The sequence below is a fragment of the Vulpes vulpes genome, chromosome 9 (assembly GCF_048418805.1).
Source record: "Vulpes vulpes isolate BD-2025 chromosome 9, VulVul3, whole genome shotgun sequence".
Taxonomy (NCBI): domain Eukaryota; kingdom Metazoa; phylum Chordata; class Mammalia; order Carnivora; family Canidae; genus Vulpes; species Vulpes vulpes.
The window spans coordinates 98,993,311-99,020,484 of record NC_132788.1 but is presented as its reverse complement, the minus strand read 5'-3'; the positions used below and the strand labels follow the sequence as shown (position 1 = coordinate 99,020,484).

At 48.9% G+C, this 27,174-nt stretch overlaps 1 protein-coding gene across 9 annotated transcripts in view; it reads left to right on the top strand.

Moving 5' to 3' along the window:
* Positions 1 to 6,016: 6,016 nt before the first annotated feature.
* NWD1 (NACHT and WD repeat domain containing 1) overlaps positions 6,017 to 27,174 on the top strand; it is a 65,648-nt gene continuing 44,490 nt past the window's right edge. Inside the window, exons 1-7 of one of the 9 annotated variants that reach the window (XM_072721295.1) lie at positions 6,112 to 6,496; positions 8,445 to 8,542; positions 8,733 to 8,837; positions 12,277 to 12,362; positions 14,147 to 14,263; positions 19,196 to 19,493; positions 25,669 to 26,941. In XM_072721295.1, the coding sequence (XP_072577396.1) occupies positions 12,279 to 12,362; positions 14,147 to 14,263; positions 19,196 to 19,493; positions 25,669 to 26,941 (1,772 nt within the window). In that variant the 5' untranslated portion in view covers positions 6,112 to 6,496; positions 8,445 to 8,542; positions 8,733 to 8,837; positions 12,277 to 12,278. Of the gene's footprint in view, positions 6,497 to 8,403; positions 8,543 to 8,732; positions 8,838 to 9,814; positions 10,223 to 12,276; positions 12,363 to 14,146; positions 14,264 to 19,195; positions 19,494 to 25,668; positions 26,942 to 27,174 lie in introns of those variants that run through there. The other 8 variants (XM_072721296.1, XM_025989701.2, XM_025989702.2 and 5 more) reach the window with 8 other exon arrangements.

The window sequence follows — 27,174 nt, the reverse complement described above, 5'->3', positions numbered from 1 at the left end:
TAATTTAAAACTAATCACCTTCCAAAGGCCCTATTTCCAAATGCCATCACTGTGATGGTTAATTTTAGGTGTCATCTTGACTGGGCTAAGGGATGCCTAGAGACCTGGTCAAATATGATTTCTGGATGTGTCTGAGATGGTGTCTAATGCTAAGAGATGAGCATCTGAATTGGTGAACTGAGTGAAGCAGATGGCCCTCCATTCCACTGCCCATGGAGTGCCAGTGGGCATCATCCAACTCGTCGAGGGCCCAAATAGAACAACAACAACAAAAAAAGGAAGGACAAATTCCACCTCTCTGCTTGAGCTGGGACATTCACCTTCTCCTGCCCTTGGACATCGACACTCCTAGTTCTCAGGCTTTTGGACTCAGATCTATACTTGCTTCTTGAGCGCCCTGATTCTCAGGCCTCGGGACTCAAACAGAATAAATTGGTTAAATGAATTACAGCCCATCCACTCAATACAATTCTATGCAGTCACTAAAATGAATGAACTAGGTATGCCTGGGTGGCTCAGTGGTTGAGCATCTGCCTTTGGCTCAGGGCATGTTCCCGGGGCCCTGGGATCAAGTCCCAGATCAGGCTCCCTACAGGGAGCCTGCTTCTCCCTCTGCCTATGTCTCTACCTCTCTCTGTGTGTCTCTCATGAGTAAATACATAGAGTCTGAAAAAAAATTTTAATTAAATGAATGAACTAGATATCTCCAGGAGACCACCGTGAAGAAAAGGTATCCATGTTATATTATTATGTGACAAAAGCAAGGTGCCAAAGGGAGCGTGTGGTATGATTCCATTTTGGTCCAAACACAAAATGTGTTTATATGTGCATAGAATACAAGGACTGTTCAACAGTGGTTATCTCTTGGAAGGATCTCTGGGTTTCCATGGAGATGGCGTATCTCCCTTACTGGCAATCCTAGATCAGGGAGGATAAGGTGGGCAGGGGTGAAGGTTTTGTTTACTGACATGGTGGCCATAAATAAACCCCAACATGGAGCCATGAGGCCCATCCTCAACTTCATACTTTAACAACCATGTGTGAATAAAACACCCACTGTTCTGGGTTGAGCTGTGTTCTCCCAAAATTCATAGGATGAACTCCCAGCCCTTGGTCCTGTAGAATGTGACCTTATTTGGAGAGAGGACCTTTAAAGAGGTGATCAAGTTCAAATGATGTCATTAGGGTTGGCTCTAACGCAATACAATGGTTGTCTCTGTAAGAAGAGGAGACACAGGGGGAAGACAGCCTGCTGCATGCCCAGGAGAGAGGCCTGGAACAGATCCCCCCTCACAGCCCTCAGAGAGAACCAACCATGCTGCCACCTTGGTGTCAGACTTCTGCTCTCTAGATCTGTGAGCCAATCCATTTCTCTTGTTCAAGCGCCCCCAACCAAGTCTGTGGTACTTTGTTACGGCGGCTTCAGCAAACAGATATACCCATAGACAAAACGCCCAGAGGAACCTCTCCCCAACCATGAACCTGTTGGAACAAAATTGCAGCTAGGTAAGTGAGTGAAGAGCCTGTTCTGTCTGGATGCACAGATGGGCACGTGCTATTGGATTGTCGCATAAATGTCCTGGCTGAACAGCCTAGACTGTCTCCTGAAGAAACACACTGCTCCCCACGCCCTGTAAAGGCAAAGACTTTGTGAATCTTTCAGATTTTTTTTAAATTGTAAAAATAATACAATCTGGTTATTAAAAATGTAGACTACAGAGAAGTACATAAAGAGAAAGAGAGAGACTTACCTCCTCTCACCTACAATCCATCATCCCAGATGCAAGAAGGATGAACAGTCCTTTTATTCTGCACATATAAACACTCAGGAAGTGACAGCTGTGCTTAGCATCTGTCTCTTCTGCATGCAGGTAAGTGTCTCTTTAGTAACAAATTATGCCTTTGGGTCTTCCTTAAATTATTGAATCTCAGCATTTTTGTCTGACTTTGAGCTTCTTAACCAGAACTTCACTGGTCAGGCTCCAATCAAGGACAGGAGGAATTAGAGGGTCCATAGACTCTGGGACTGTGAGCAAAACTGCATGCATGTCATTGTCCAGGAGAGGGTCCAGAGCTTTTATTGAGGATGTTAAAGTGTGGTCTGGAAGCCCAAAGAATTGGACGTTTTATATAAATGGAATCGTACACTCTATGGGCCTTTGTGACTGGCTTCTTTCACTTAGCATGATGTCTTCTAGGTTCTTTCCACATTGTAGCATGTGTCTTGCTTCCTTCCTTTCTGTGGGTGAGTAATATTTCGTTGTATGGATTGATCACATTTTGTGTATCCATTTACCTTTCTTTTTTTTTAAACTGTTATTTTTTTAAAAGATTTATTTATTTATTTATGATAGACATAGAGAGAGAGAGAGGCAGAGACACAGGAGGAGGGAGAAGCAGACTCCATGCCGGGAGCCCGACGCGGGACCTGGGACTCCAGGATCGTGCCCTGGGCCAAAGGCAGGCGCCAAACCGCTGAGCCACCCAGGGATCCCCTGTGTATCCATTTAACAATTGATGGACATTTGAGTTGTTTCCATGTGTGTCTATTTTGATTAGTGGCATTCTGAGCATTCTTGAATAGGAATCTGTTTGAACGTTTGTTTTCAGTTCTCTTGGGTATATACCTAGTAATGGAGTTGCCAGATTATATGGTAATTCTTTTTTTTTTTTTAAGATTTATTTATTTGAGAGAGAAAGAGACAGAGCATGAGTGGGGGGAGAAGGCTGAGGGAGAAGGAGAAGCAGACTCTCTGCTGAGCAGAGAGCCCGATGAGGGCTCAATCCTAGGACCTCAAGACCATGAGCTGAGCTGAAGACAGATGCTTAACCAACTGAGCCACTCGGCACCCCTTGTATGGTAATTCTATGCTTAACTTTCCAAGGAACTGCCACGTTGTTTTCCATAGCAGGTGCATCACTTTACATTCCTACCAGCAGTGCACAAAGGGTTCCAATTCCTCCACATACTTGCCAATACTTATTTTCTACTTTTTTGATCATAGGTGTCCTACTAGGTGTGAGATGTTATCGCATTGTGGTTTTGATTTAGAGATAAATGATATTTTAAAGTCATATTTTATAAAAATCAAACTCCATACAAAAACTCTGTGCCCGAACCAAACAACGAAACCTTAATGAAGGGACGCCTGGGTGGCTCAGTGGTTCAGCATCTGCCTTTGGCTCAGGGCATGATCCTGTGGTCCTGGAATCAAGTCCCCCCTAGGCCCCCCTGCAGGGAGCCTAAGCCTACTTCTCCCTCTGCCTATGTCTCTGCCTGTCTCTGTGTCTCTCATGAATAAATAAATAAAATCTTTTTAAAAATATTAATGAAGGGCAGACCCCGTGGCCCAGCGGTTTAGCATCGCCTTCAGCCCGAGGTGTGATCCTGAGACCCGGGATCGAGTCCCTCGTCGGGCTCCTTGCATGGAGCCTGCTTCTCCCTCTGCCTGTGTGTGTGTGTGTGTGTGTCTGTCTGTCTGTCGTGAATAAATAAATAAATTTTAAAAATAAAAATAAAAATAAAATATTAATGAAAACAGAATCCAAGCCTGCATTTATATACTCACCTCACTATATTTAAAATTGTGACAGTTCATTCATTGTGGATTTTTCTGCACTAATTTTTCTAAACATTGTTTAAAATATCACACTTTTATCACCACAAAAAGATGAAAAACTTATTTATTATTATTTATCTTTATTGCTGGGGTTTTGTATGTGCCCTCCCCGCAGAGTGTGGCCCCCCAGGCCAGGCAGCACCTCTCCTGCGTCCCCCTCCTGCTCTGCCCTGCGCTCAAGCGGCTTCGCCCATTCACGCGGCAGCTCCTGCGCTGACCTCCAGGGGGCGCCGCTTCCCCGCTCATCCTCCTTCCAGCCCAGGCACCTCCTTCCAGGCTGACTGATTTGGGTTATTAACATCTCTCTGCGGGGATTCCTCTCTTCCAAGGGGGTTGGGGGGAGGAGAGTTAGGCAGAAAAGGTGTGGAAATCCCCTTCGCCTAGGGCTCAGCCTCTACCCAACACATAATGATCATTATAACTATTCCCAAGAGCGGGGATGGAAGAGTACGTTGCACTTTCACTGCAGAGAGTTGCAAACACCACAGTAAGCAGAATGGTACAAAGAACCGCCAGCTCCAGGTCCCACTGCTATCAACCCCTGGCCAACCCCACCGTATCCACCTTGACATCTGGGATTATTATTTCAAAGCAAGTCCCAGTCATTCCAGAAATCTTATTATTCTATAAATATTTTATTATGCATCTCTACAAGATAAACACGCTCTTAAAAAAAAAAAAACCTTACCACGATACCATCTTCACACTTTGAAAACTTTGCCAAGAATTCTTTAATCCCTGCAGATTCCTACGTAGCTGACAAATGTTGGGTTTTGAGGCTCAGCCCTGTCGTTTCCTTGCCAAGGGAGTTTGGGCAAATTGCTGAACTTCTCTGAAGCTTATTTTCCTTCTCTCTTTTCTCATTTTTTAAAAAAGATTTTATTTATTTCTTCATGAGAGACACACAGAGAGGCAGAGACATTGGTGGAGGGAGAAGCAGGTCCTTCAGAGGGGCCTGATATGTGACTCGATCCCATGACCTCAGGATCACGACCTGAGCCAAAGGCAGATACTCAACCACTGAGCCACCCAGGTGCCACTATTTTTTTCATTTTTAAGCAATCTCTACACCCAACATGGGACTCAAAGTCACAACCCTGAGATCAAGAGTCACACGCTCTACTGCCTGAGCCAGCCAGGTGCCCCTCAGAAGCTTATTTTCATCTTTGGTAAATCAGGGTAGCAAAATGAAGTTCCCAGTCATGGGGAGAATTAGAGACAGCAGGTTATATTAGCATCTGAAGCTAAGAGTTCCTCATGATATAATGACATGATGATGGTAACATGAAAATGCCAACTTGTTAGAGAAGTGGTTCTCAACCAGAGGGTGGGGGTGGGGATTCTGTTACCCAGGGGACACTTGGCAATGTCAGGAGACATTTTGGTTGTTGTGACTGGGAGAGGTGATGCTACTTGCATCTAGTTGGTGGAGACCAGGAATGCTGCTCAACATCCTAATGTTTTTGCTACCTCCAAGGGAGCTTCCATGTGCAATCTGAAACCAGCCCCTGTACTTGGAGGGCAGGGCAAGACCAGAGAAAGTCAGGCCATTTCAGATTGGTAGGTGGCAGGTTTGATAAGCAGGAGAACTTACTTACCAGGCTTGTCTCGAGTGGCTGCAGACAAGTAGATCTTCACACCATAGCAGCCAGAATCTTAAAAATGTATATAAAGGCCTTAACTGGGTTCAGTCCCATACACCATCCAGATGGTCTTAACACCACATCACTATCTCAAGGCTGTGTCCTTGGGAGAGCATCTCGTGCAGGGAGGCCCAGGGGAGTGAACGCTCCAAGGACAGGGGAGGGGGAGCCTCTCGCCCACCTGGTGGGTCAAATCTGCAGTTACATGTTCTTGATGACCTCCCCCAACATGCGCACCCCACTGCAAAGACTGCTCTGGCCCCAAATGTTAAGCAGTGCTGAGATCGAGAAACCCTGCTCTAGAAACTTAGATTGCATTTAACGCTTATGGGGACGTCAACGTTGGATGCTTTGATTCCTGATTGTGCCACTTGTTGGCTGAGCCTGGAAATAATAGGAAAAATCATGGCCTACATTTCATGTGCCCTTCACATGCCCCAAGCATGATGTTAGGCTCATCTTATAAGCAAATTTCATTGTCTCCCTGACTCTGGAGATCATAAAGCAAACTTAAGCCCGGAGAAGCCAAGTGGCCCATGCAAGGGGCTTCATCTATCTGGATCTCGTTTTTTTTCATCAGTGGGGGAGAATCATAATACCCGCCTCTTGGGCACACTGCCCATGTGGAATGCCAACCAGCTGGCACCTCATGGGCCCTTAACAAATGGCCTCTTCTGTGATGAGCATATTAGCCCGACACACAACGGTTAACCATCAAGTCTGGCTAAGTGCCCAGCTAATAAGCCAGGGCCTGAGAGCCACACAATTTCTTTCATTATCCCAGTTGCTGGGTGAATTGGCAGGGAGAGACCTGGGAAGTACCTAAGACAAAAGTTACTAGGATTGCCGGGGGCCTGGCTTCCGGGCAGTGCTGCGGCCAGAAAACTTTCTTCTCCAGCCTACTTCCCCAGAGGATTTTAAGTTGGCTCTTCCACCACCAGCAGGAGTGAGATTGAGGCCAGAGCTCCCAAGGAAAACCAGAAGGCAAGCACTGCAAGGGACTTCTGTCCTTCCTGGGGAAATCCAGTCTTGCTCAGTTGCCTGTAGTGATAAATAGGAGTCAAGGAAGATGGACAGTTGTGGTTGAGCCCACTGATGTGACAGTTATTTAGTGAGCACCTACTATGTGCCAAGCATGCTGACCTTGGTGGACAGAGTCCTTGTACTCACGGAACTCATGTTCTTGTGGTGAGACAAGCAGTAAAGAAGCAAGAAGAAACATACCAGCTGGTGGTGAGTACCATGCAGAGAATTAAAATAGGGTGATAGCATTGGGAGGGACTGGGGGAGTGGTCACTGAGCAATGGGGTGGTCAGGGAGAGCCTCTGAGGAAGTGGCATTTAAGCTGAGGTGTGGATGACATGAATGGATTCAGGATGGGGAATTCAGGTGCAGCATGAGGCCCTGAAGCTGTAATTAGCTAGTTGTCTTAGGCCAGGGTTCTCAACCAAGCGTGACTGTGCCCCTAGTAGACACTGGCAATGTCCAGAGATTTTTTTTTAAAGACTTTATTTATTTCTTTGACATACAGAGAGAGAGCACAAGCAGGGGGAGTGGGAGAGGGAGGAGCAGGCTCTCTGCTGAGCAGGGAGCCCCATGCAGGGCTTGATTCCAGGACCCCAGGATCAAGGCCTGAGCTGAAGGCAGATGCTTAACTGACTAAGCCACCCAGACACCCCTTGGAGATATTTTTAATCGTCACAGCTTTGGTGGAGGTGGGGAGCCCTGCTACTGGCATCCAGTGAGTCAAGGCCAGATGCTCCTCAACATCCTACAATGCACAAGATGGCCCCCACTGCAAAGAATGACCTGGCCCCAGATGCCAGTAGTGCTGATACTGGAAAAGTCTGGGTTACATGAATAGAAAGAAAGCCTAGTGTGAGCATCAAGGTCAAAGTTTTCCCATCCTCCCATGAAGTCAAGAGGTGGTAGGCAAGGGAACATGACCATGTGCCAGAGTTGGGTAGAGTCCAACAGGCCTGTTTGGAACTGAGATAAATGGAGAAAGAAATAGAGATTTGAGGGGAGACCAATTCAAGGTCATGAGATTGGTGAAGAGGTGATAGGGAAAGGCCTAGACTGACTGTGGAGTCCAGAGCTGGGGCCTAGGTGAGGTTACAAGGTGCAGCTAAATCAGAGGGTCTGGGTGAATCATGGGCAGGTGGCTGGATGAGCAAGCTGGCTCGAGGGGAGGGGATGTCCCCTGTGGGAGAAGGGGCCAGACCAGCACTCACTCCACAACCCTACCCTTCAAGGCGAATGAAAAGGTTCTCACTCTGATCCTCAGTTTTCCTCATCTGTAAAACGGTGACAGTCAATTCTGTTACGATATTTTTCAGGTCTGTGCAGGAAAGGTTAAGTTAGCAGGCCTAGGTTGTCCCCACCCTGCACATGAAAGGTTTGGCCCTTGACTGGCTCCTAGGATGTGCCCTCTAAGGTCTTGGAATGTCTTGTCTGATAAGAGTGTGTATACCTAGGGGCCTTGGAAAATGCCCCAAGAGTCTATGCTAACAATGTGATTTCTGGTGGGGACCTTGGGCCATGTGGTATCAACTCTAGAGAGGCTGGACTCTGAAGTCTGCCACGTATGTCTGTGTGACCAATGCCCAGGAAATACTTGGATGCCAAGGCTCGAGTGAGCTTCCCCGGTTGGCAATCCTCCAAGCAGGTTGTCACACATTGTTGCCGTGAAAATTCAGGGCTGCTCGCACGACTCCATTGGGAAGGGACAATCGGCAGCCTAAGCCCCGTGTCTCCTGGACACTGCTCTGCACGTTGCTGTCCTTGGCTGACCTTCATCCACGTCCTTTCACTGTAATGAACTATAACCATGAAAATAGCTTTTCCGAATTCTGTGACCTGGGGGCGATCTTGAGGACCCCTGCGAGGCAGACTCTTTTCCTGGGTGGACAAGGCAGGGAAGGAAAAGGTGTAAGAAAAGCTCCGGCTCTTTGATTGAACCGATATCACCATTTCTCAAGTGCCTGTATATAAAGTGGGGACGTGACACGCCAGCTCCCAAATGGCTTGCTCACACTGGGTTCACTGTGGCTATGTTTGGCATCCATTCTGGTTTTCGGGCACATCGTGCTTCCTTATGTGCTGATCCTGAGGGATGTGCCTTCCTCTCCTGGTCCTAGCCCACCCTTGAGTGAGTGGTTCTTACTCGCGTATCTCACAGATGATGTGACTCATGTCCCAGGAGAGAGGCCACTTGCTTAACTCCTTCAGGACAGCAATGGACAAGCCAGCGCTCCAACCAGGCCCATGGACACCCAGGTATGCTTTCCTTCTGTCTGCGGTTTGTTACTACTGCGAGGTGGGTGGGCAGGACCCAGATCACCAGGGCATGTTCAGTAAAGTCAAATAATGAGAAGGTCTTCCCTGGTCATAGAGGCCGTGTTTTGGGTTAATTTTTCTCCCCTCACTCTACTGACGGATAATCGGCGTACAACGTTGTGTGTTTAAGGTACCCAACACGTCGATTTGATGCATTTCTATCTCGCACGGTGGTTACTGCGGTGGCATTAGCTGACACCTCCAACACGCATATAATCACTATTTCTTTTTCGTGGTGAGAGAACCTTTAAGATCCGAAAAGCTAGCAACTTTCAAATATATAATACAGTATTATTAACTCTGATCCCCAGGCTGTGCATTAAATCCCTATGCCGGTCTCATTCATCTTTTAACTGGAAGCTTGTAACCTCTGACTAACATCTCCCCAGCTCCCAACCCCCATTTCCCAGTAACCATCACTCTACTTTCTGTTTCTGTGAGTTTGGCTTTTTTTAGCTTCCACGTATAAATAAGATCTTACAGTATTTGTCTTTCTCCACCTGGATTATTCCACCTAGCATAATGCCCTCCAGGTCTTTTCATGTTGTTGCAAGTGGTGTTTTTTGATTATTTCAAAAAGCACAGCTCAGTTTGATATGGGTAGGTCCTGAACTGCCCCTGGAGATTTGCTAATCTCCCTTCTTATCCAGGGAGCTGGCCTCAGGCTCCATGCCTCCTCCAGGCAAGGAGATCTGACTAGAGTGGATTTAAAGCTGGTTTCTCAGTTTCTCAGCACTGCTGACATTTGGGGACGGATAATTCTCTCTGGCCAGGCTGTCCTGTGCGTCGCAGGGTGTTGAGCAGCATCCCTGAGCTCTACCCACTAGATGCCAGCAGCTCTCCCTCCCCCAGTCGTGACAACCAAAATGTCTCCAGACGTTACAAGAGTCCCCTGGGAAACAGAATATTCCCCCAGTTGAGAGCTGCTGGTTCGTACTGTGCATCCAGTGCCTGGATCTCTTTGGAGGGGGCAGTGAGCGCAGCACGAGGTGGGGATTCCACTAAGTGTTTCTGGCCTGCCCTGCTAGGACTGGCACAACTCCCAGCATCTGACAGCTTCCCTCTGCACACCTGGGCCCCAGCTCGGCTTTCACAGATCCCCAGGGGACCTAGGTGTTCCAGAGGCTGGCTGGTCCCCAGGCCCCAAAGCTGGGCTCCAGGAAACCATAGTTGCCGTGGTGACTGCTGAGCTCTTGGGGTGAGGAGCTGGCTGGTTGAGGGGCAAAAGGCTCCAGTGCCTGGAAGAACCAACATCCAGGGGCCTTGGCTGGGAGGCTGCTGTCCAAAGTCCTCCCATTAGTGCTTGCAGACCACGCAGAGCAGCGCTCCCCAGGGGCGCTGGAGGAAGCGGAGACTGCAGAGCACTGTGGGGGTGAGATGGACACCCCACTCCGGAAGGCTCTGCCTCGCTGCCCTCCCAGGAAGGCCACCTGTGCTCTGACCTGAGGTCTCTGAGTCCCAGGCCCCATCCTGGGGAAGGGTCATCCGGGTGGACAGGCAGCATGAGTGTGGGCCCCCTCAGCCCGGGCACCCGCCGGCGGCTTCTCCAGGGTCAGACAGCCCCCCTCCCAGCGCCTCTTTCCAGAAGTGTGGCCATCTTCATCAGCTCCACGGTCTCGGGTAAGGGGCAGGGTAGGGCTGGGGGGTCAGAGGCAAGCAGGTACTCTCGGGGAGGGGTGAGGTGGCCAGGGCATGGCTCATAGGGTCCCCTAGGAGACCTGGATAAGAATGCAGCCTGGCCAGTGGGAACTGGTGAAGGGGAGCCTCCCAGACCCTGTGTTTCCTCCTCCATAAGCCAGTCTGAAAGCCGTGAGTGGCAAATCATATAGCAACTAACATTTATGATGAATGCGCTACACTACAGGCTTAAAAAGTATGAGAACCATTTCCCCCTTGCTCCCCCCACCCAGCCACCAGCCCTTGCATGACCTGACCCTCTTCACCTTGCATCTTGATCTCATAAGGTCCTCCCCTCACTCCCGTGTTGTAGTCACACTGGGCTCCAGCAGGTCGTGGGACCCTTGAAACCCCAGGCCCCATAAACGGTAGGCGTTTATATATTTACTCAATGTCTGGTTCTTCTGAGCAGGCTGCAAGCCCTGTGGGGGCAAGGATCATGTATACAGTAGAGTACTGGCAAATGTTTAACAGCTCACTCCCCCCAAATCCAAATGAAACAAAACAAAACAAAAAAAAACCCAAACACCTGATCCGTACCACCTGCCAATTTCTGTGGTGTAAATCCCTCCGCCAGGGTCAATTTCGAGCTGCCGATCTGACTTTTCTGACTTCGCAGGCAGGCAGAGATGTATGGTAATTCAAATGTCTCTAGTATTTCCCTGATACAAAATCAGCAGCCAGGACCGAACTGCAGAACAGAGCTCACAGTCAAATGCCATAAAATAATTAGGAAGTGATGCGTTCTGAGTATTTGCCATCTTTGCCTTTTCCATTGTAAGTTCAGATCATTTCATTGTTCATCATGGCTATGTTAACAACTGGCTCACAAAATTCCTGACGATTGAGAGCTCGGCTCTCCCAAGCCAGTAGGGGCCAGCTCCAGCACACTGTGTCATCTACATTACGTCTTGTTGGCCTCTGTGCCCCCGATGGTTAGCAGGGTTCTGAGCATAAAGCAACTTTCTAATAAATACTTTATAGGCGGATGTAAATGACCCTTGGAATGCATTAGATGGGAATGGGAAGGGCATGGGATAGAAGGCAGATCCAAGTTTGGCACCCAGGTCAGCTCCCATCCCAGGGCTGGGGTGGCTTCTTCATGCCAACAGCTTTGGGATTCCCTCCCTGAACATTCTGATGACCTCCCCCTCACCAGGTGCAGAAGACAAACGTTTCTTCTACATCTGTCTCACCCTAGGTGCTTTTACTTGTAAGATTCAGTGGCTCAACCAATGCATATTGAGCACTTGTGTTGAGTGCTGAGAAATTAGCCATGACCAAGGCAAGCAGAGGCAATTGACTTTGGGGTGCTTGCAGCCCTGCAAAGTAGAAGTATCACCCCCATTTTACAGAGGGGGAAACCAAAGATAGCTTGGCACTTGGCACTAGGCCACTGCAGTGAAGTCAGTGCTACAGAAGGTCTTAGAGCCCTCGGTCGGGCTGCCAGATTTAGCAAAAGCAAAAAACTGGAACAGCAAAACCAGGACACCAGTTAAATTTGCATTTCAGATAAACAATGAATAATCCTTTAGTATAGGTATTTCCCAAATAGTACCTGACATGGGATATACTCACCCTAACAGATTATTTGTTGTTTATCTGAAATGCGATCCAGCTGGGCTGATCAGATGTGCGCATGTGTCCAAATGGTGCTTGGGACAGGACACACTTATGCTATCGAGTTTTTCATTGCTTCTCTGAAGTGCAAATTCAGCTGGGCATCCTGCACTTTATGTGGCAACCCTAAGCTAGGGTGACCAACCATGCTGGTTAGCTTGGACTGAGGGATTTCCTGGGATGTGGGAGTTTCAGCACTAACAACAGGAAAGTCCCTCTCTAGTTTACTTCATGTCTTTTGGATCTTTTCATTTGCCCCTGCAGGGCCCCAGCCTTAGTGAGGACAAAAGAGGCTAAAAGCAGAGCTGGGGGGCGGAGGGGGGGGGGGAAGAGTTCTAGGTTCTTCCAGCTAACATCCTCTGTGCTCATACTTGCAGATATGGATGCAGAGAGAGAAGCTCTGCAGAGCACTGCCTTTCCCGAAGTGCAGACCTTCTGCCAAAAGAACGGCCTGATGTTCGAGGTAATAGCTTCCTCCCTGGCTCATTGTCCATTGCCCCAAAATTAGGGACCAAGGGTGTGCCACCCCCGCTGTCACATAGGACCCTTTGCTCCAAGAGGCTCTGCACTGGTGACGTGCCGATGGAGATGAAAGTCCTCTAAAAAGACAGGGGGAGGGATGATGACCATGGCCACCGCTGTTAGCCCAGGAGGTGTGGCAGTGCTACGGGTGGCTGCCTGGGGACCCTGCTCCTTGGGCATGTCACTTTCCTGCCTTGTGTTGTTGGTTTGTCCTGCCCACCAGGCCCTCCCTGCACAGGGGCAGCTTCAGGGGGAGTCTAGGAGGACTATGGGGGTGTTTGGGGTGTATATGAAGGGAGATGTGCCTTTTTCGGGAGCACTAATGGTGTACCTGCCGGGCACAGTCACTGCAGTCCCCAGTCAGAGTCCCCTATGAATCGAGTGTGGGGTAGGGTGTTGCTCCCTGCATGTTCTGATGCGGAAACCAATGAAGCATCTTTGGACTGTTGGCTTCAACTGACCCTGACTCCTTGACATTTATGACAGCGATCCGCCCCATCAAAGGCTCCCTTGATGCTAAGATGCACAATGGTTTCTATATTACTAAGAAAGAAGCAGTTCTGGGAATTCGACTCTGCCTGCCATTGATCACGAGACACGGCTCAGTGGCAGAGGTGCTAAAAAGGAAAACATACGTGCTGAGAAGTGATGCTTGTGCTTTTAATGTCCACACAGGTGCAATGCGGCAAACACCGCCAACATCCTCCATCCACAGATCGGAGGCAGCGGCCCGCAGAGCCAAAGCTCTTGCCTGAGCCCAGTGGCTGACCCTTTCTCCCTCTCCATTCAGCCACACTCAGTAGTAGGGTGCTTTTATCCCCATATTCCACCTCATTAGGAATTTCTGTGTCTTTCCCTCTGAGCAAAAGAATTGAGGGAGGGAGGGACATTCCGAGTCCCATCCGAGGCTCCCCTGCCTGCCTCCTTTTCCCAGCCTTTTGCCCGGTCAGCTTTGCTACCTGAATCGAGCCATTCTGCTGGCCCCCCTCAGGCAAGCAGGCAAAAGTGGACCGCAAGCGTGCGGTTGCCAAGGAGACTGCCAAGTGTGATTTTGGCCAAACTAAACACCCTCCTTTGCAAAAGAAAGCTCTGAGAACAAGTGTGGACATGTCCTCACTTAGAAAGAAGCAGTTCGAAAATGGGCAAGTTTTTAAAAAAAATTTTTTTTGATATGCTGTTTTTAAGTTAACTTTTTATTTTGGATTTAGGTTTACGTAGAAGTGGCCTACAGTCCAGAGTTCTCATACACCTGCACCCACTTTCCCCCAATTATGAACATCTTACATCATCAGGACACATTTGTCATAACTAAGAAATGGGCATTGGTACAATGCTATGAACCAGCCTCCTGGTGTCATTCAGATGTCACCAGTTCTCCCATATGTGTCCTCTCTCTGGTCGAGGACCCTATCCAGGTGACCCGGTGGGGCCCCTCTGGTCTGAGACAGTCTTTCCTTATTGCTCATGACCTTAGCAGTCTTGGAGAGGACTGAGTGGCCATCGTGCAGGATGCCCCTGACCTGGGTCTGTCTGATATTTTTCTCATGACTATCCTGGGGATATGGGCTTCATTCAAGTTCTTTTAATTTGCACATTCCCCCCTTTGGGAAGAGACTGTCAAAAATTACTGAAGGAAACTTTATGCCTTTGTCAAAGGGAATTGAAAAAAAAAAAAAAACACCCATTGTGCCACCTCCCTCACAAATCCACGCTTGTAATCTCCAGGTTGTTGACCTGAGGTGGGGTATTCGGAACACTGAGGCCACTGACCACATGACCACAGAACTCTGCTTGGAGGAGCTCGACCGGTGTCGGAAAACATCCATAGGGCCAGCTTTTGTTGTGAGTCTCTTGAGAGGGATGGGTTGGTGTTTACTTCTCATTCCAGCCCCCATATATGGCTCCTACTCACTAGCCAAACCCATCAGTGGAGGGATGTGGGAGGCATTGCTGCTAGTACCTACTCTCCATTGTCTGCCCATGGCAGACATTGCTAATCGATCACAGTACTCATTTTCTACTGAGCTAGCTGGGATCCAGACATTAGTAGCCAAATGAGAGTAGCAGGTGAGCTGGGGAACAGAGCATAGAAGCCCAAGGGAATCTTAAAGTTTGTTCTGGACCTTCCCCTAGCTTCTCCATCCCATCTACTTCAAAAGGGTGGAATCTGGGGACCCTGAAAAAGCATAGAGAGGATAGAAGCCCACAAGATGTTGGGGATTTTTTTTCCTCTAGTGTGTCTCATGGTGTTGGGAGCAGCCTCTGTGGCACAGTCTAGAGCCTGCCTCGGGGCAAACCTCCTCTGACGCTAGGTGGGACCAGTTTTTCCATGTTTCTGGGTATTCTTTCCTCCTACCTCCGGAGCACCCTCTCTGTCCCCAAAATAACCCCAAGCTCACAATTAGTAGTTTGGCCTACAATCGGCAAATGTAATTCCACATTCCTGATTTACTACAACACCAAGTTTCAGATACAACCAAAAACTATGACATTTTAGCTCATAAATCCTAGAGCAACGATCAGCAAACTATAGCCTATGGGGCAAATCTGGCCCATTGCCTGTTTTTGTACATAAAGCTTTATTGAGGGCAGGCCGGGTGGCTCAGCAGTTTAGCGCCTGCCTTCAGCTCAGGGTGTGATCCTGGAGTCCTGGGATCGAGTCCCACATCGGGCTCCCTGCATGGAGCCTGCTTCTCCCTCTGCCTGTGTCTCTGTCTCTCTCTGTCTCTGTGTCTGTTGAATAAATAAATAAAATCTTAAAAAAAAATAAAGCTTTATTGGCACTCAACCACATATCCTCCGTGGTTGTTTTTCAGCTACATCCACAGAGCTGAATAGTTGTGACAGAGACCACCCGGTCTGCAAAGCTGAAAAGATTGGCTATCTGACCCTCTACAGGAAAAGTTTGCTGACCTCTGTCCAAAAATGTAAAGAGGAGGAAAGTCAGGAAAGTATCTTTGCCCGAGACACCTTAGTCACAAAGAAGCTTTGAGCGGTTCCAGATAAAAAGAAAAATCTCCTGGAACGTCTCCTGGAGATTAAGTAGAATGTAGAAGAGGGTGGTCACCATTATAAAAGCTGTTTTCTGGGCAAACAAAGACAAATATCTGAGGGCTGCGCTGCTTGGCTTTAGAATCACAGTGTCTAGTGCAGTAGCCACAAAGCACCTGTGGCAAATTTAAAGGTAAATAAAATAGAGTAGGATTAAAATTTCAGTTTCTCGGTCCCACCAGCCACATTGCAATGGCTTAGTAGCCCCTAATACGTAATAAAGAAAGCTTCCCACACATGTTGGCCAGGCCTTAGTTTCTTTCAGGGAGATCTAATCTCTGGGGCAGCCCTAGAACCTTCTGCAGTGCTGAAAGTGTGCTCATCTGTGCTGTCCAATGCTGTGGCCAGGCACCACATGTGGCTACTTGGACAACACAGATGAGCACACTTTCAGCACTGCAGAAGGTTCTAGAGCTGCCCCAGAGATTAGATCTCCCTGAAAGAAACTAAGACCTGGCCAACATGTGTGGGAAGCTTTCTTTATTACGTATTAAGTTGTATCTATATAGTCAGGCTTGTGTTTTCAATCTTTTGCTCTGTATTTTTCTTTGTCTGTTGGCACTGGTTTTTTTTTCTTCTCCCGGTTTTACGGAGATGTTTTTGCCATCCAGCACTGTGTAAGCTTCAGATGTGCAACGTTAAGGATTTGACTTACATGTTTTATGAAATGATGACCGCGGTGAGATTATCTCATATAGGTACAAAAAAAGACAAAGGAAAATGTGGTCTTTTTCCTTGCGATGAGAACTCTCAGGATCTACTCCCTCAGCAATTTTCAAATACATGTGCAGCAGTGTCAACTAGGGTCCTCATGTCGTGCATCACATCCCTATATTTGTTTATTTTATAACAAGGATTTTGTGCCCTTTGAACCCCTCTAGGTCAATTATTATTGCTTTAAAATGCATCCTAGTGTTTGGAGGGCTCTACCCTTCTGCTTGCAAATCTCCCTCATACATGCCCCCCACCCCCGCCCCAATCTTCCAATTTAGTTTTCCAAATGAGCCTGACAATTGATCATTTTGTGGAGTTTCAAAAAAAAAAAAAAAAAAGGAATTTTCTAAAGAAAAGCAGGTAATGGAGAGAAAAGGAACTCCAGGAGGGATTCGATTTTGCAACCCAAATTGCAGGCAGTGAAAAGCACAACGCCGCTTCCAGGTGGCATGGGGGACAGGATGATGATCTCTGGGCTTCCCCCAGGCCCAACCGGCCCGGGGGGCCTTGCTTGTCCTTCCAGAAGGGCTCCTTGGGCGGCCAGCTGATCTCTACCCACATCCCGCTTTCCTCTCGAACCAGGCATCTGTCCTCTGTCACCCGAGAGTCACGGCATCCTTCTCCTTCAGCGGCTCTGAATGGGGGTCTTCCCATGGAGCTGGGAGCTGTGCTGGTGGCCCTTGGAGAGGTGTCTCTCTGGTAAATAAGTCATTAGGCAGCGCGAGTAGCAGGGGACAGCTCCCCACGGTACTTCTTTAGAGGCTCTGGCTCTCCTGGGCCACCGGCAGCTCCAGCGTCCCCAGAGAGTTGCTCCTGGTGGCTCCTGACCTTTTTCTTTCAAGCTCTTCCTGTTGTTGCTCTGGTCCCTCAGGCAGGAGCATTTTCCACCTTCCATCTCCTTGCTGAGATCTGTGGTTCGTGGTTGGCTGGATTCTCCAGCTCCTCTCAATGCTCCGAGACTGACGCTGTGGGAAAGGCCCCCAGAGAGTGAGGTCCTGTTCAAACTCCCATCATCACAGGCTCCACTTCTCTGGGTCCCTGGGTGCACACCCCTGGAATATTCTTGTACAACCCAATGAAGAGGGGTGGGTTGACTGCTTCCATTTCATGATGCGGAAACTCAAGACTTCAGCCTCCGTGTCCTGGACCTCCTCTAGCCTAATTCTCTAGCATTCTGGTTTGCACCTTCTCTTGGGGCAGAGAGAGGGTGAACTAGGATTCTTGGCATTAAGACCAAGGTCTTAGGGCCTCACCGCTCTGCCGCAAAATCTTACCCATGGGGATAGCCTTCTGTTTCATTCCAATTTTAGTATATGTGTTGCTGAAGTGAGCACAGGGATGGCCTTATGTGTCACCACTGCCCCCCTCCTCATTGGTATTTCAACCACCTCCCCAACCTCGGCTTTCCTGCTCTGGCTCTTTGGAGCCATTGCCTGCCACAGGGCCTTTGCACATGCTGTCCCCATGGTTTGCAATGCCCTCTGCCCAGCGCACCCCTTCTCATGTCTTATTCTTTAGCTCGATCTAAATAAAGACAGAGTTCACCCCGTACCTTTGATACTCACCTGCCCCCAGGACCATGTCATAGCATGAAATTTGGGCGGGGCCAATGGAGTCCTTATCTCTTGCCACAGCTCCATGTCTGGAATAAGCTGATACCTACATATAAGAAGCTGTAGTCTTCTCTCCCTCTGCCTGTCTCTTATTAAGGACTCTTGGGATTGCATTTAGGGCCGAGGTAATCCAGGATAATCTCCCCAGCTCAAAATCCTTCACTTAATCACATCTGCAAACACCTTTGTGCTAGTCATGGTTCTCCAGAGAAATAGAACCAATGGATAGAGAGAGAGATACATAAGAGGAGATTTATTACAGGAATTAGCTTACACTGTGATGGAGGCCAAGAAGTCCCCCCTCTGCTGTCTATACACCAGAGAACCAGGAAAGTGGGTGGTGTAATTCAGCTGTAGGCCTGAGGCCTGAAAATCAGGGGACTGAAGATGCAAGTCCTGATCTGAGTCCCAAAGCCTGAGAACCAGGAACGCCGATGCAGTTTACCTTTGTAAACTGTTTGGTTTTGTTTTTTCCTAATTTCTTTGGTGTTGGGGTTTTCTGGTCCTATTTGGGCCCCTGGTGGATTGGACGATGCCCACCAACATTGGGGAGGGCTGTCTGCTTCACTCAGTTTACCACTTCGATCCCTTCCAGAGACACTGTCATAGGCATACTCAGAAATCATATTCCAGGGGCACCTGGGTGGCTCAGTGGTTGAGCGTCTGCTTTTGGCTCAATTCATGATCCTGGAGTCCGGGGATCAAGTCCTGCATCGGACTCCCCACGGAGAGCCTGCTTCTCCCTCTGCCTATGTCCCTCTGCCTCTGTTTCTCATGAGTAAATAAGTTAAAAATTTTTTTAATTAAAAAAAAAAAAAAAGAAATCGTATTCCACCCACTATCTGGGCATCCCTTAGCCCAATCAAACTGACACCTAAAAATAACCATCACAACCCTTTCCCATGTAAGGTGTGTTTACAGGGTCCAGGGATTAGGGTTGTCTCTCTTTGGGGACCATTATTCACCTTCCACAAAGGGTTTTCCCAGCGAAAGATCCCTTAATGTTTGGAACCTGATCAGATTCAAAATTTACCTGTCTGATGTCCCCTACTCTTAGATACCTTCACATGCAGATGCTCTAAGGCTCTAGCCTGCACTTCTTAGTGTAATTACCACCCTGGCACCACAGCCAGGCCCATTTTGGGGAGTTCAGTGTGTCTCACCAAGGGTCACAGAACTAAGCGCCCAAGCCAATTTTTTTTTAAGATTTTATTTATTTATTCATGAGAGACACAGAGAGAGGCAGAGGGAGAAGCAGGCTCCGTGAAGAGCCCGAGGAGGGACTCAATCCCGGGTCTCCAGGATCACGCTCTGGGCCCAAGGCAGATGCTCAATCATTGAGCCACCAGGCGTCCCACCCCAAGCCGATTTGAACCCATGCCCCTCTCTCTGCCAGGCCCTCTTAGGTGACCAGTACGGCCCCTGTCCAGTCCCTACACTGATCGAGGAGAAGGAGTGGGAGGCCCTGAGATCCCAGCTGGCCTCCAAGCCACGCGACCTGGAGCTGGTGGCTCGACGCTTCCGGAGGGATGAGAACGCCGTGCCCCCCACCTACCTGCTTCAGGCCCTAGGCACTGCGGAGACCCAGGGGCCCGAAGAGGCCACCCTGACCTCTGTGCTGCGCTCCGGAGCCCAGGAGGCCCGGAGGCTGGGCCTCATCACCCAGGAGCAGTGGCACCGCTACCACTGGTCAGGTGAGGCTGCCAAGACCCACCCCTCTCAGGGTCCACAGGAAATGCCCCACGTTCAAATACACGCATCGAATATTGTCCAAATGCCACAGCCTGCGTGTCTGTAAAGGCCAGATCAGCCTAGCTCTTGGATCCCTGGTTCTGCGAAAGGTTATTTTACTGATCCAAGAGTTCAGCCACGTCCAATTCTCTGTCTCTTAGGACCCTCCTTTCCTCTCCCCCTCCAACTCCCTCTTCCCATCTCCCAGGGAAGCTCCTGGCTCTGGGGGAAGGCTTCTTTTTTTTTTTTTAAGATTTATTTATTTATTCATGAGAGACACAGAGAGAGAGGCAGAGACGCAGGCAGAGGGAGAAGCAGGCTCCATGCAGGGAGCCCAACGTGGGACTTGATCCAGGGTCTCCAAGATCACGCCCTAGGCTGCAGGCGGCGCTAAACAGCTGAGCCACCGGGCTGCCCTGGGGGAAGGCTTCTAAGATGACCACTATCCTGGTTTGTCTAGGACTTTTAGGGCTGCATCCAGAGAGTCCTGGAAAAACTGGAGCAGTGGGTCACCTGATGTTAGCCGGAGAGCCAGCCCCTGCTGGGGAGACTGAGTCCTCCAGCCTCCCTGCACCTGCCTCAGGGGTGGAAACTGAGGTACAGAAGGGGGTCTCCATCACCTAAGGTGAGGAATAGAGGTTTGACCAGAGTCCATCACCCACTCCCAGCCGGCCCCTGAACCTTCCACCTCTAGCCTCAACCTCTGGCTCGTCCATCCTCCACACTGGTTACCAGAAAGATTTTTCTAAAAATGCAGTGTTGTTGGGGCGCCTGGATGGGCTCAGTCAGTTAAGCCTCTGACTCTTGGTTTAGGCTGGGGTCACGATTTCAGGGTCGTGAGATCGAGCCCCATGTCTGGCTCTGCACTGAGCATGGGACCTGCTTGGGATTCTCTCTCTCCCTCTGCCCTTCCCCCTGCTCTCATTACCTTTCTCTCTAAAATAAATAAATAAATCTTTTAAAAAAATGGGAGTGTTGCCAAGCCATTTCCCCACTGCTTGCTACCAGCAAGAAACAGATCTTATCATTGTTCACAGGTTTAGTAATATGTCAGATATGGCCATTTATATCACCCAAACTATTAAGTATATGAATTTCTCTTACTAAAAATATTAAAAACATGAACTCATTCTATCCACATATTAAATATATGGATTTATATTATGAACATATTAAATACATTGATTTATTTAAAGATTTTTGAATAGCAATTTATGTCAATAGCATTTTCATTGTACTAAAATATATCACCGTCTATTATATATATTAATTCTAGTAATGACATATCAATTTTTTAAAATAAGCTTTTTATTTGAAGATAATTTTGCTTTTTTATTTGTTATTTTATATTTTATTTATTTATTTGAAAGAGAGCATGAGCAAGGGGAAGGACAGAGGGTGAGGGAGAAGCAGACTCCTCGCTGAGCAGGGAGCCGGTCGTGGGACTCGATCGCAAGACCCTGAGATCATGAACTGAGCCAAAGGCAGATGCTTAACAAACTGAGCCACCCAGGTGCCCCTATTTGGGGATAACTTTAGATTTGCAGAAAAATGACAATGTTCTAAAGCTACAAAGATATACAGAGTCTGGGGCAACCCGGATGGCTCAGCGGTTTAGTGCCGCTGTTGGCTCAGGGCGTGATCCTGGAGACCCGGGATCGAGTCCCATGTCGGGCTCCCGGTGCATGGAGCCTGCTTCTCCCTCTGCCTGTGTCTCTGCCCCTCTCTCTCTCTCTCTCTCTCTCTCTCATGAATAAATAAATAAAATCTAAAAAAAAAAAAAAAGATATACAGAGTCTCTGTGTGTTATTCACACAGAGAAATTAACCTCTATGTGACCACTGTACATTTGCCAGAAGTAATAACATCAGTACGTGACAATTAAGTAGACTCCAGACTATTTAGAGTTCATCGGTTTTGCCATTAATGTTTTTCTGTTCCATGATCCCGTCCAGGTTCCCACATTGCATTTAGTTGTCACATCTCAGGTCCCCCTGGACCTGTCTCAACCTTTCCCTATTTTTCATGACTTTGACCATTTTGAGGAGCGCTGGCCACGCACGTCTTTTGTGGAATGTCCCTCAATCTGGGCTTGTCTGGTGTTTTCTCATGGTTGGATGGGGGTTATAGGTTTCTGAGAGGAACACCACAGAGGTGAAGTTCCTTCCCTTTCTCATCATATCAGGGGTACCTGATGCACACCTGTCATCACAGGTGAAGCTAACTCGATACTTTGGTTAAGATTAGGAATGAGGTACCATTTTTTAATTCAGCGCCTATATGAATAACAATGTTAATGGCTACTGTTTATTAAGCGCTTACCACGTTGCTATTGCTCGCTCTATGACATGAATCCAAATGTGCTAATTGCTTTCATAGAGATTAACTGCCACTGGGACTATAATCAGCCTCCGGGGTCTGAGCTTTGGCATGGGCCTGGACTTGCAGCCTTGCCCTTTCTCAGCTGTACTGACCCCTGGCAGGTTAGAGCCCCAGTTTCCTCATCTATAAAATTGAATTAGTTAGAGTCACCGTGGGGATCTTGCCCCATAGTCTCTTCCCAACCATGATCTCTTTTGATCAAATCCAGCCCATTAAGAATTCCCACTCAAAAGAGTGCCTGGGTGGCACAGTCGGTTAAGCGTCTGACTTGTGATTTTGGCTCAGGTCATGACCTCAGGGTCGTGAGATCAAACCCTGCATCAGCTCCACTCTCAGCAGGGAGTCTGCTTGAGATTCTCTCTCCCTCCCCCTCTGCCGCTCCCCCTGCTCTCTCTGTTAACTAAGTAAACAATTAAAAAAAAAAAAAAGATTCCCTGCCTGAAAGAACAAACAGAAACTCCTGGAAAGTAGCAGAAAGTATAAACGCATGCTAGCGACAGTGTCTTCAGAGCACATTTCCAGGGCCCTTGCTCAGTTGTCTTCTTTTCAGCCTTTTTATTTTGAAATGGAGAGTCACAGGAAGTAAAAAGAAAAAAAAAAAAAAGGAGGAAGTCGTCCCATGTATCCTCCACTCAGTTTCCCCCAAAGGTAGCATCTTGCAAAACTGAAGTACAGTATTACAACCAAGAAGTTGATGTTGTGACCACTAGACAAAGCATCACTTTCACAGACGTGTGTGGGCATGTGTACGGTACACGTGCACACAGATATTTCATGCTAGGAAATTTTAACACCTGTGTAGCTACGAATAACTGCCACAGTCCATATGAGGGACTATTTCCTCACTGCAGAGGTCCCTCCCACTACCTTTTTAGAGTCACACTGGGCCCCCCACCCAGGCCTCAGCCCCCAGCAACCAGTAATCCATTCCTTTTTTTTTTTTTAATTTTATTTATTTATTCATGAGAGACACAGAGCATGAGAGGGAGAGCAGAGACACAGGCAGAGGGAGAAGCAGGCTCCATGCAGGGAGCCAGACGTGGGACTCGATCCCGGGTCTCCAGGATCACGCCCTGGGCCGAAGGCAGCACTAAACTGCTGAGCCACCCGGGCTGCCCCAGTCATCCATTCCTATAATTGGTTATTTCAACAATTATAGAATGGGGTCACACAGTCTACGACATTGTGAGACGTGCTCTGCTCCTTCAGCATAAAGAGCTCAGCTTTTCACAAATGTTGTTTCATAGAAGATCCTGCCAGCAGCCCCACTGAGGTTAAACTAGTCCACCCATGTTCCGGGAGAGGAAACAGACTCAGAGAGACACAGTGATTTGACCAAGGTCACGAAGCCCGCAGGTGGCAGAGCAGATGGTCTTGGATTGATTCGTGCTGAAATGTGTCCCAGAAGGATCCCATTTCAGGATTGTCAGTTGCCTTGATCCCTGACTTCCATTCTTGGGGCCGAGAGGGGAGTGGTGACACTCCGAGGAGGGCATCTGAGTGGCTCTTATCCTGGCTCTGAGACCGAGTTCTGTCTCCAAGGGCCTGACTCACTCAGCTCCAGAGACCCGGGAGCCTCTGCTGAACCCAGGGTGGCTTAAAAAATAACTCCTCCGGTCTGACTGCTCTTTCAAAACAATGGCCTCGGAGGGGAAATCAGTGTCTGCTCTTGGCTCTGGAAAATATGGGTCCTCGGGGCAGCTTCTGTATGCTCTGGGACAGGGGTCAGCCAACTGTGGCCCAAAGGCAAAATTCAGCCCACTGCTTGTTTCTGTAAATAAAGTTTTATTAGCACACACTCAACGTATTGGTTTGCATGTTGTCTATGGCTGCTTTCACTCTATGACAGCAGAGTTGAATAGTCGGTGGGGTCTTTTTTAAAAGATTTTTAAAATTTATTTATTCATGACAGACACAGAGAGAGAGAGGCAGAGACACAGGCCGAGGGAGAGGCAGGCTCCCTGCAGGGACCCTGATGTGGGACTCGATCCCAGGACCCCATGATCACAACCTGAGCCGAAGGCAGACACTCCACCACTGAGCCACCCAGGCATCCCCAGAGTTAAATAGTTGTAAAGAGACCATTTGACCTGTGAAGCCTAAAATATTTCCTATCTGACCCTTTAGAGAAAAGCATGCTGACCCATGCTCTCAGCCTCTAGGCTCATTAAAAACTTTTCTCCCCAGCCACCATGCCTTTGCAGCAGTTTTCTGTGGCTTCAAATGCCGTCTGTCCTTCTCTGCCCAGGATAGACAGATGTCCTCATCTACCTGTCTGTCCATGTCTGTGTCCATTTCTTCACTAAGACTGCAATAACCGCTCCACAAAGGCAACAGGGACCTTTGTACATTTTTCTCTCTGCTAGACGCCACAGTGTGGAGAGCAGAGGCTGGCCCAAGTGGGAGATCAACAAATGTTTGTTGAATTAATGTGTCACAACGGAGGCACCCAAAACTGACAACAATGGATTTTCTTCCCATTGAAGTGACATTCGCATAGCATGAAATTAACTGCTTTAAAGTGAAGAATTCAGTGACAGTTAGTGCATTCACAATGTTGTGCAATCACGACTTCTATCTAGTTCCAGAACATTTCCATCACCCCCAAAGAAACTCCATACTCATTAACAGTCACTCCCCATCCCCTTCCCCCAGCCCCTGGCAACTACCAATTGGCTTTCTGCCTCTATGGATTTGCCTGTTCTAAACATTTTGTGTACATGGAATCAGACGGTGTGTGGCCTTTTAGGACTGGCTTCTTTCACTCGGCCCAGTATTTTCAAGGTTCATCCGTGCCGTAGCATGAAGCAGAGCTTCATCCCTTTTTATGGCTGAAGAATATTCGATCGTATGGATGGATTACATTGTGTTTATCCATTCATCACTTGATGGACCCTTGGGCTGTTTCCACCTTTTGGCTACTGTGGATAATACTGCTGGGAACTTGGGTCACAGGTATCTGTTGGTCTATGTTTTCAGCTCTTTGGGGTCCATACCTAGAAGTGGAATTTCTATAGAAATTCCATATTTAACTTTTTACGTTTGATGGTATTTTTTTATAATGGGGCTACTTCTCACATACAACCTCTGTGCTGCCTATACCAAGGCTTCTTTGATTAATAATGACCGAATTAGTGCTCTTCTTGGCTTGGCCCCTGGACCAGCAGTCTCCGCATCAGCTGGGAGCTTTTTGGAAATGCAAACCCATGGGCCCCGCCCAGACCTGATGAATCAGAACTCCTGGCGGCAGAGCCCAGCCATATGGGTTTTTTTTTTTTTTAAGATTTATTTTTATTTTTATTTATTTATGATAGACCTAGAGAGAGAGAGAGAGAGAGAGAGAGAGAGGCAGAGACACAGGCAGAGGGAGAAGCAGGTTCCATTCTGGGAGCCAGACTTGGGACTCGATCTCGGGACTCCAGATCGCGCTCTGGGCCTAAAGCAGGCGCGAAACCGCTGAGCCATCCAGGGATCCCCAATACAGGTTTTTTGAGCCCCCAAGTGACTCTGGCAAACCATAGTCCTCTGGCCAAATTGGGCCCACTGCTTTTTTTTTGTAAATAAAGTTTTATTGGAACACACTTGAGTGCATCAGTTTGCACATTGTCTATGGTAATGCCAGGTGACTCCAGCACACATTAAGTGTGAGAACCGAAGTCCTTACCTCCCAAATATGTCTCTCAAGCATCACTACTTGGGCCAACTGATCACACAATGATGACCATACTCTGTTCCCATTTTCCCCACTTTTTTTAGTCATTGAGTGGGAGATAGACCGGGGCCTGCTGAGCTTGACAGACGGAGACCAGGGGGCGACTGTCTTCTTGAGAGAGATCCAAGACCTCAACAAACACATCCTGGAAGACTGCGCCCTCAAGATGGTGGACCGGCTCGCAGATGGCTGCCTGGACACAGATGCCCAGAACCTTCTCAGTGGCCTCAAGGGACGCATTGCCGACACACAACCTGGAGTCCTCAAGGCCCACCACCTGCCATGGAGCCGAGACCTGGTGAACCCCAAAAACAAGGCTCATGCTCGGTACCTGAAAGAGCTGGGGGAGCAGTTTGTGGCCAGGGCTAACCACCAGGTCCTTGAGCACCTCCGGGAGCAGGAGGCAGGCAGGCAGGAGTTGGCATGGCTCTACCAGGAGATCCGCCACCACCTGGGGCTGAGCACCGAGGCCACCTGGACCTTTTGTGGCCGCCAGGAGCTCCTGGCCCAGCTGGGGCAGTGGCTCCGGCAGAGCGATGGCCATCCCCACTCACCCCTGGTGCTTTTTGGACCTCCAGGCATCGGAAAGACAGCGCTGATGTGCAAGTTGGCAGAACAAATGCCGGGACTGCTTGGCCGCAAGACAGTGACCGTCCTGCGGCTTCTGGGGATGTCACAGATGAGCTCCAACGCCCGAGGCCTGCTCCAGAGCATCTGCTTCCAGGTGTGCCTGGCCTATGGGCTGCCCCTGCCCCCTGCCCAGGTCCTGGAGGCCCATGCCAGGGTGGTCCAGTTTTTCCACACCCTCCTCCACACTGTCTCCTGCCGAAACTTCGAGTCACTTGTGATCCTGTTGGACTCCATGGATGATGTGGATTCCATCTGCCGCGCCCGGAGGGTCCCCTGGCTGCCTCCCCAGTGCCCCCCGAGGATCCACCTTATCCTTTCAGCCTGCTCGGGGAAGCCAGGGATTCTAGACATCATGAGACAGACGCTGATGGACCCAGAGACCTACTGGGAGGTGAAACCCCTCTCCGGAAACCAAGGGCAGGAGATGATCCAGCTCCTGCTGGCCGCCTCGCGGAGGACGCTGAGCCCAGGGCAGAGGGAGCTGCTCTGGGCCAGCCTCCCAGAGTGTGGGCACCCAGGACGGCTGAGGCTGGCCTTTGAGGAGGCCCGGAAGTGGGCCTCCTTCACCATACCTGCCCCTCTGGCCTCCACTGCTAAGGAAGCGATCCATCAGCTGTGTGCCCGCCTGGAGCAGACACACGGGCAGCTCCTGGTGGCCCACGTGCTGGGCTACATCGTGTCCTCCCGGTAAGTGTCTGTCGTTTACACCCTCTTCATAAATGAGAATGATGCGTTCACGCCTCATGGCTCTGAACGGATATTTATTCTTTCACTGTTCTGGAGGCCGCAGTCTGAAGTCAAGGCATCGACAGGGCCGTGCTCCCTCCGGAGGCGCCAGGGGAGAATCTGTTCTAGGCTTTTCTCTTCATTTCTAGTGTGGCCAGCAACCTTTGGCCTGTAGACTGCCATCTCACAGCCTC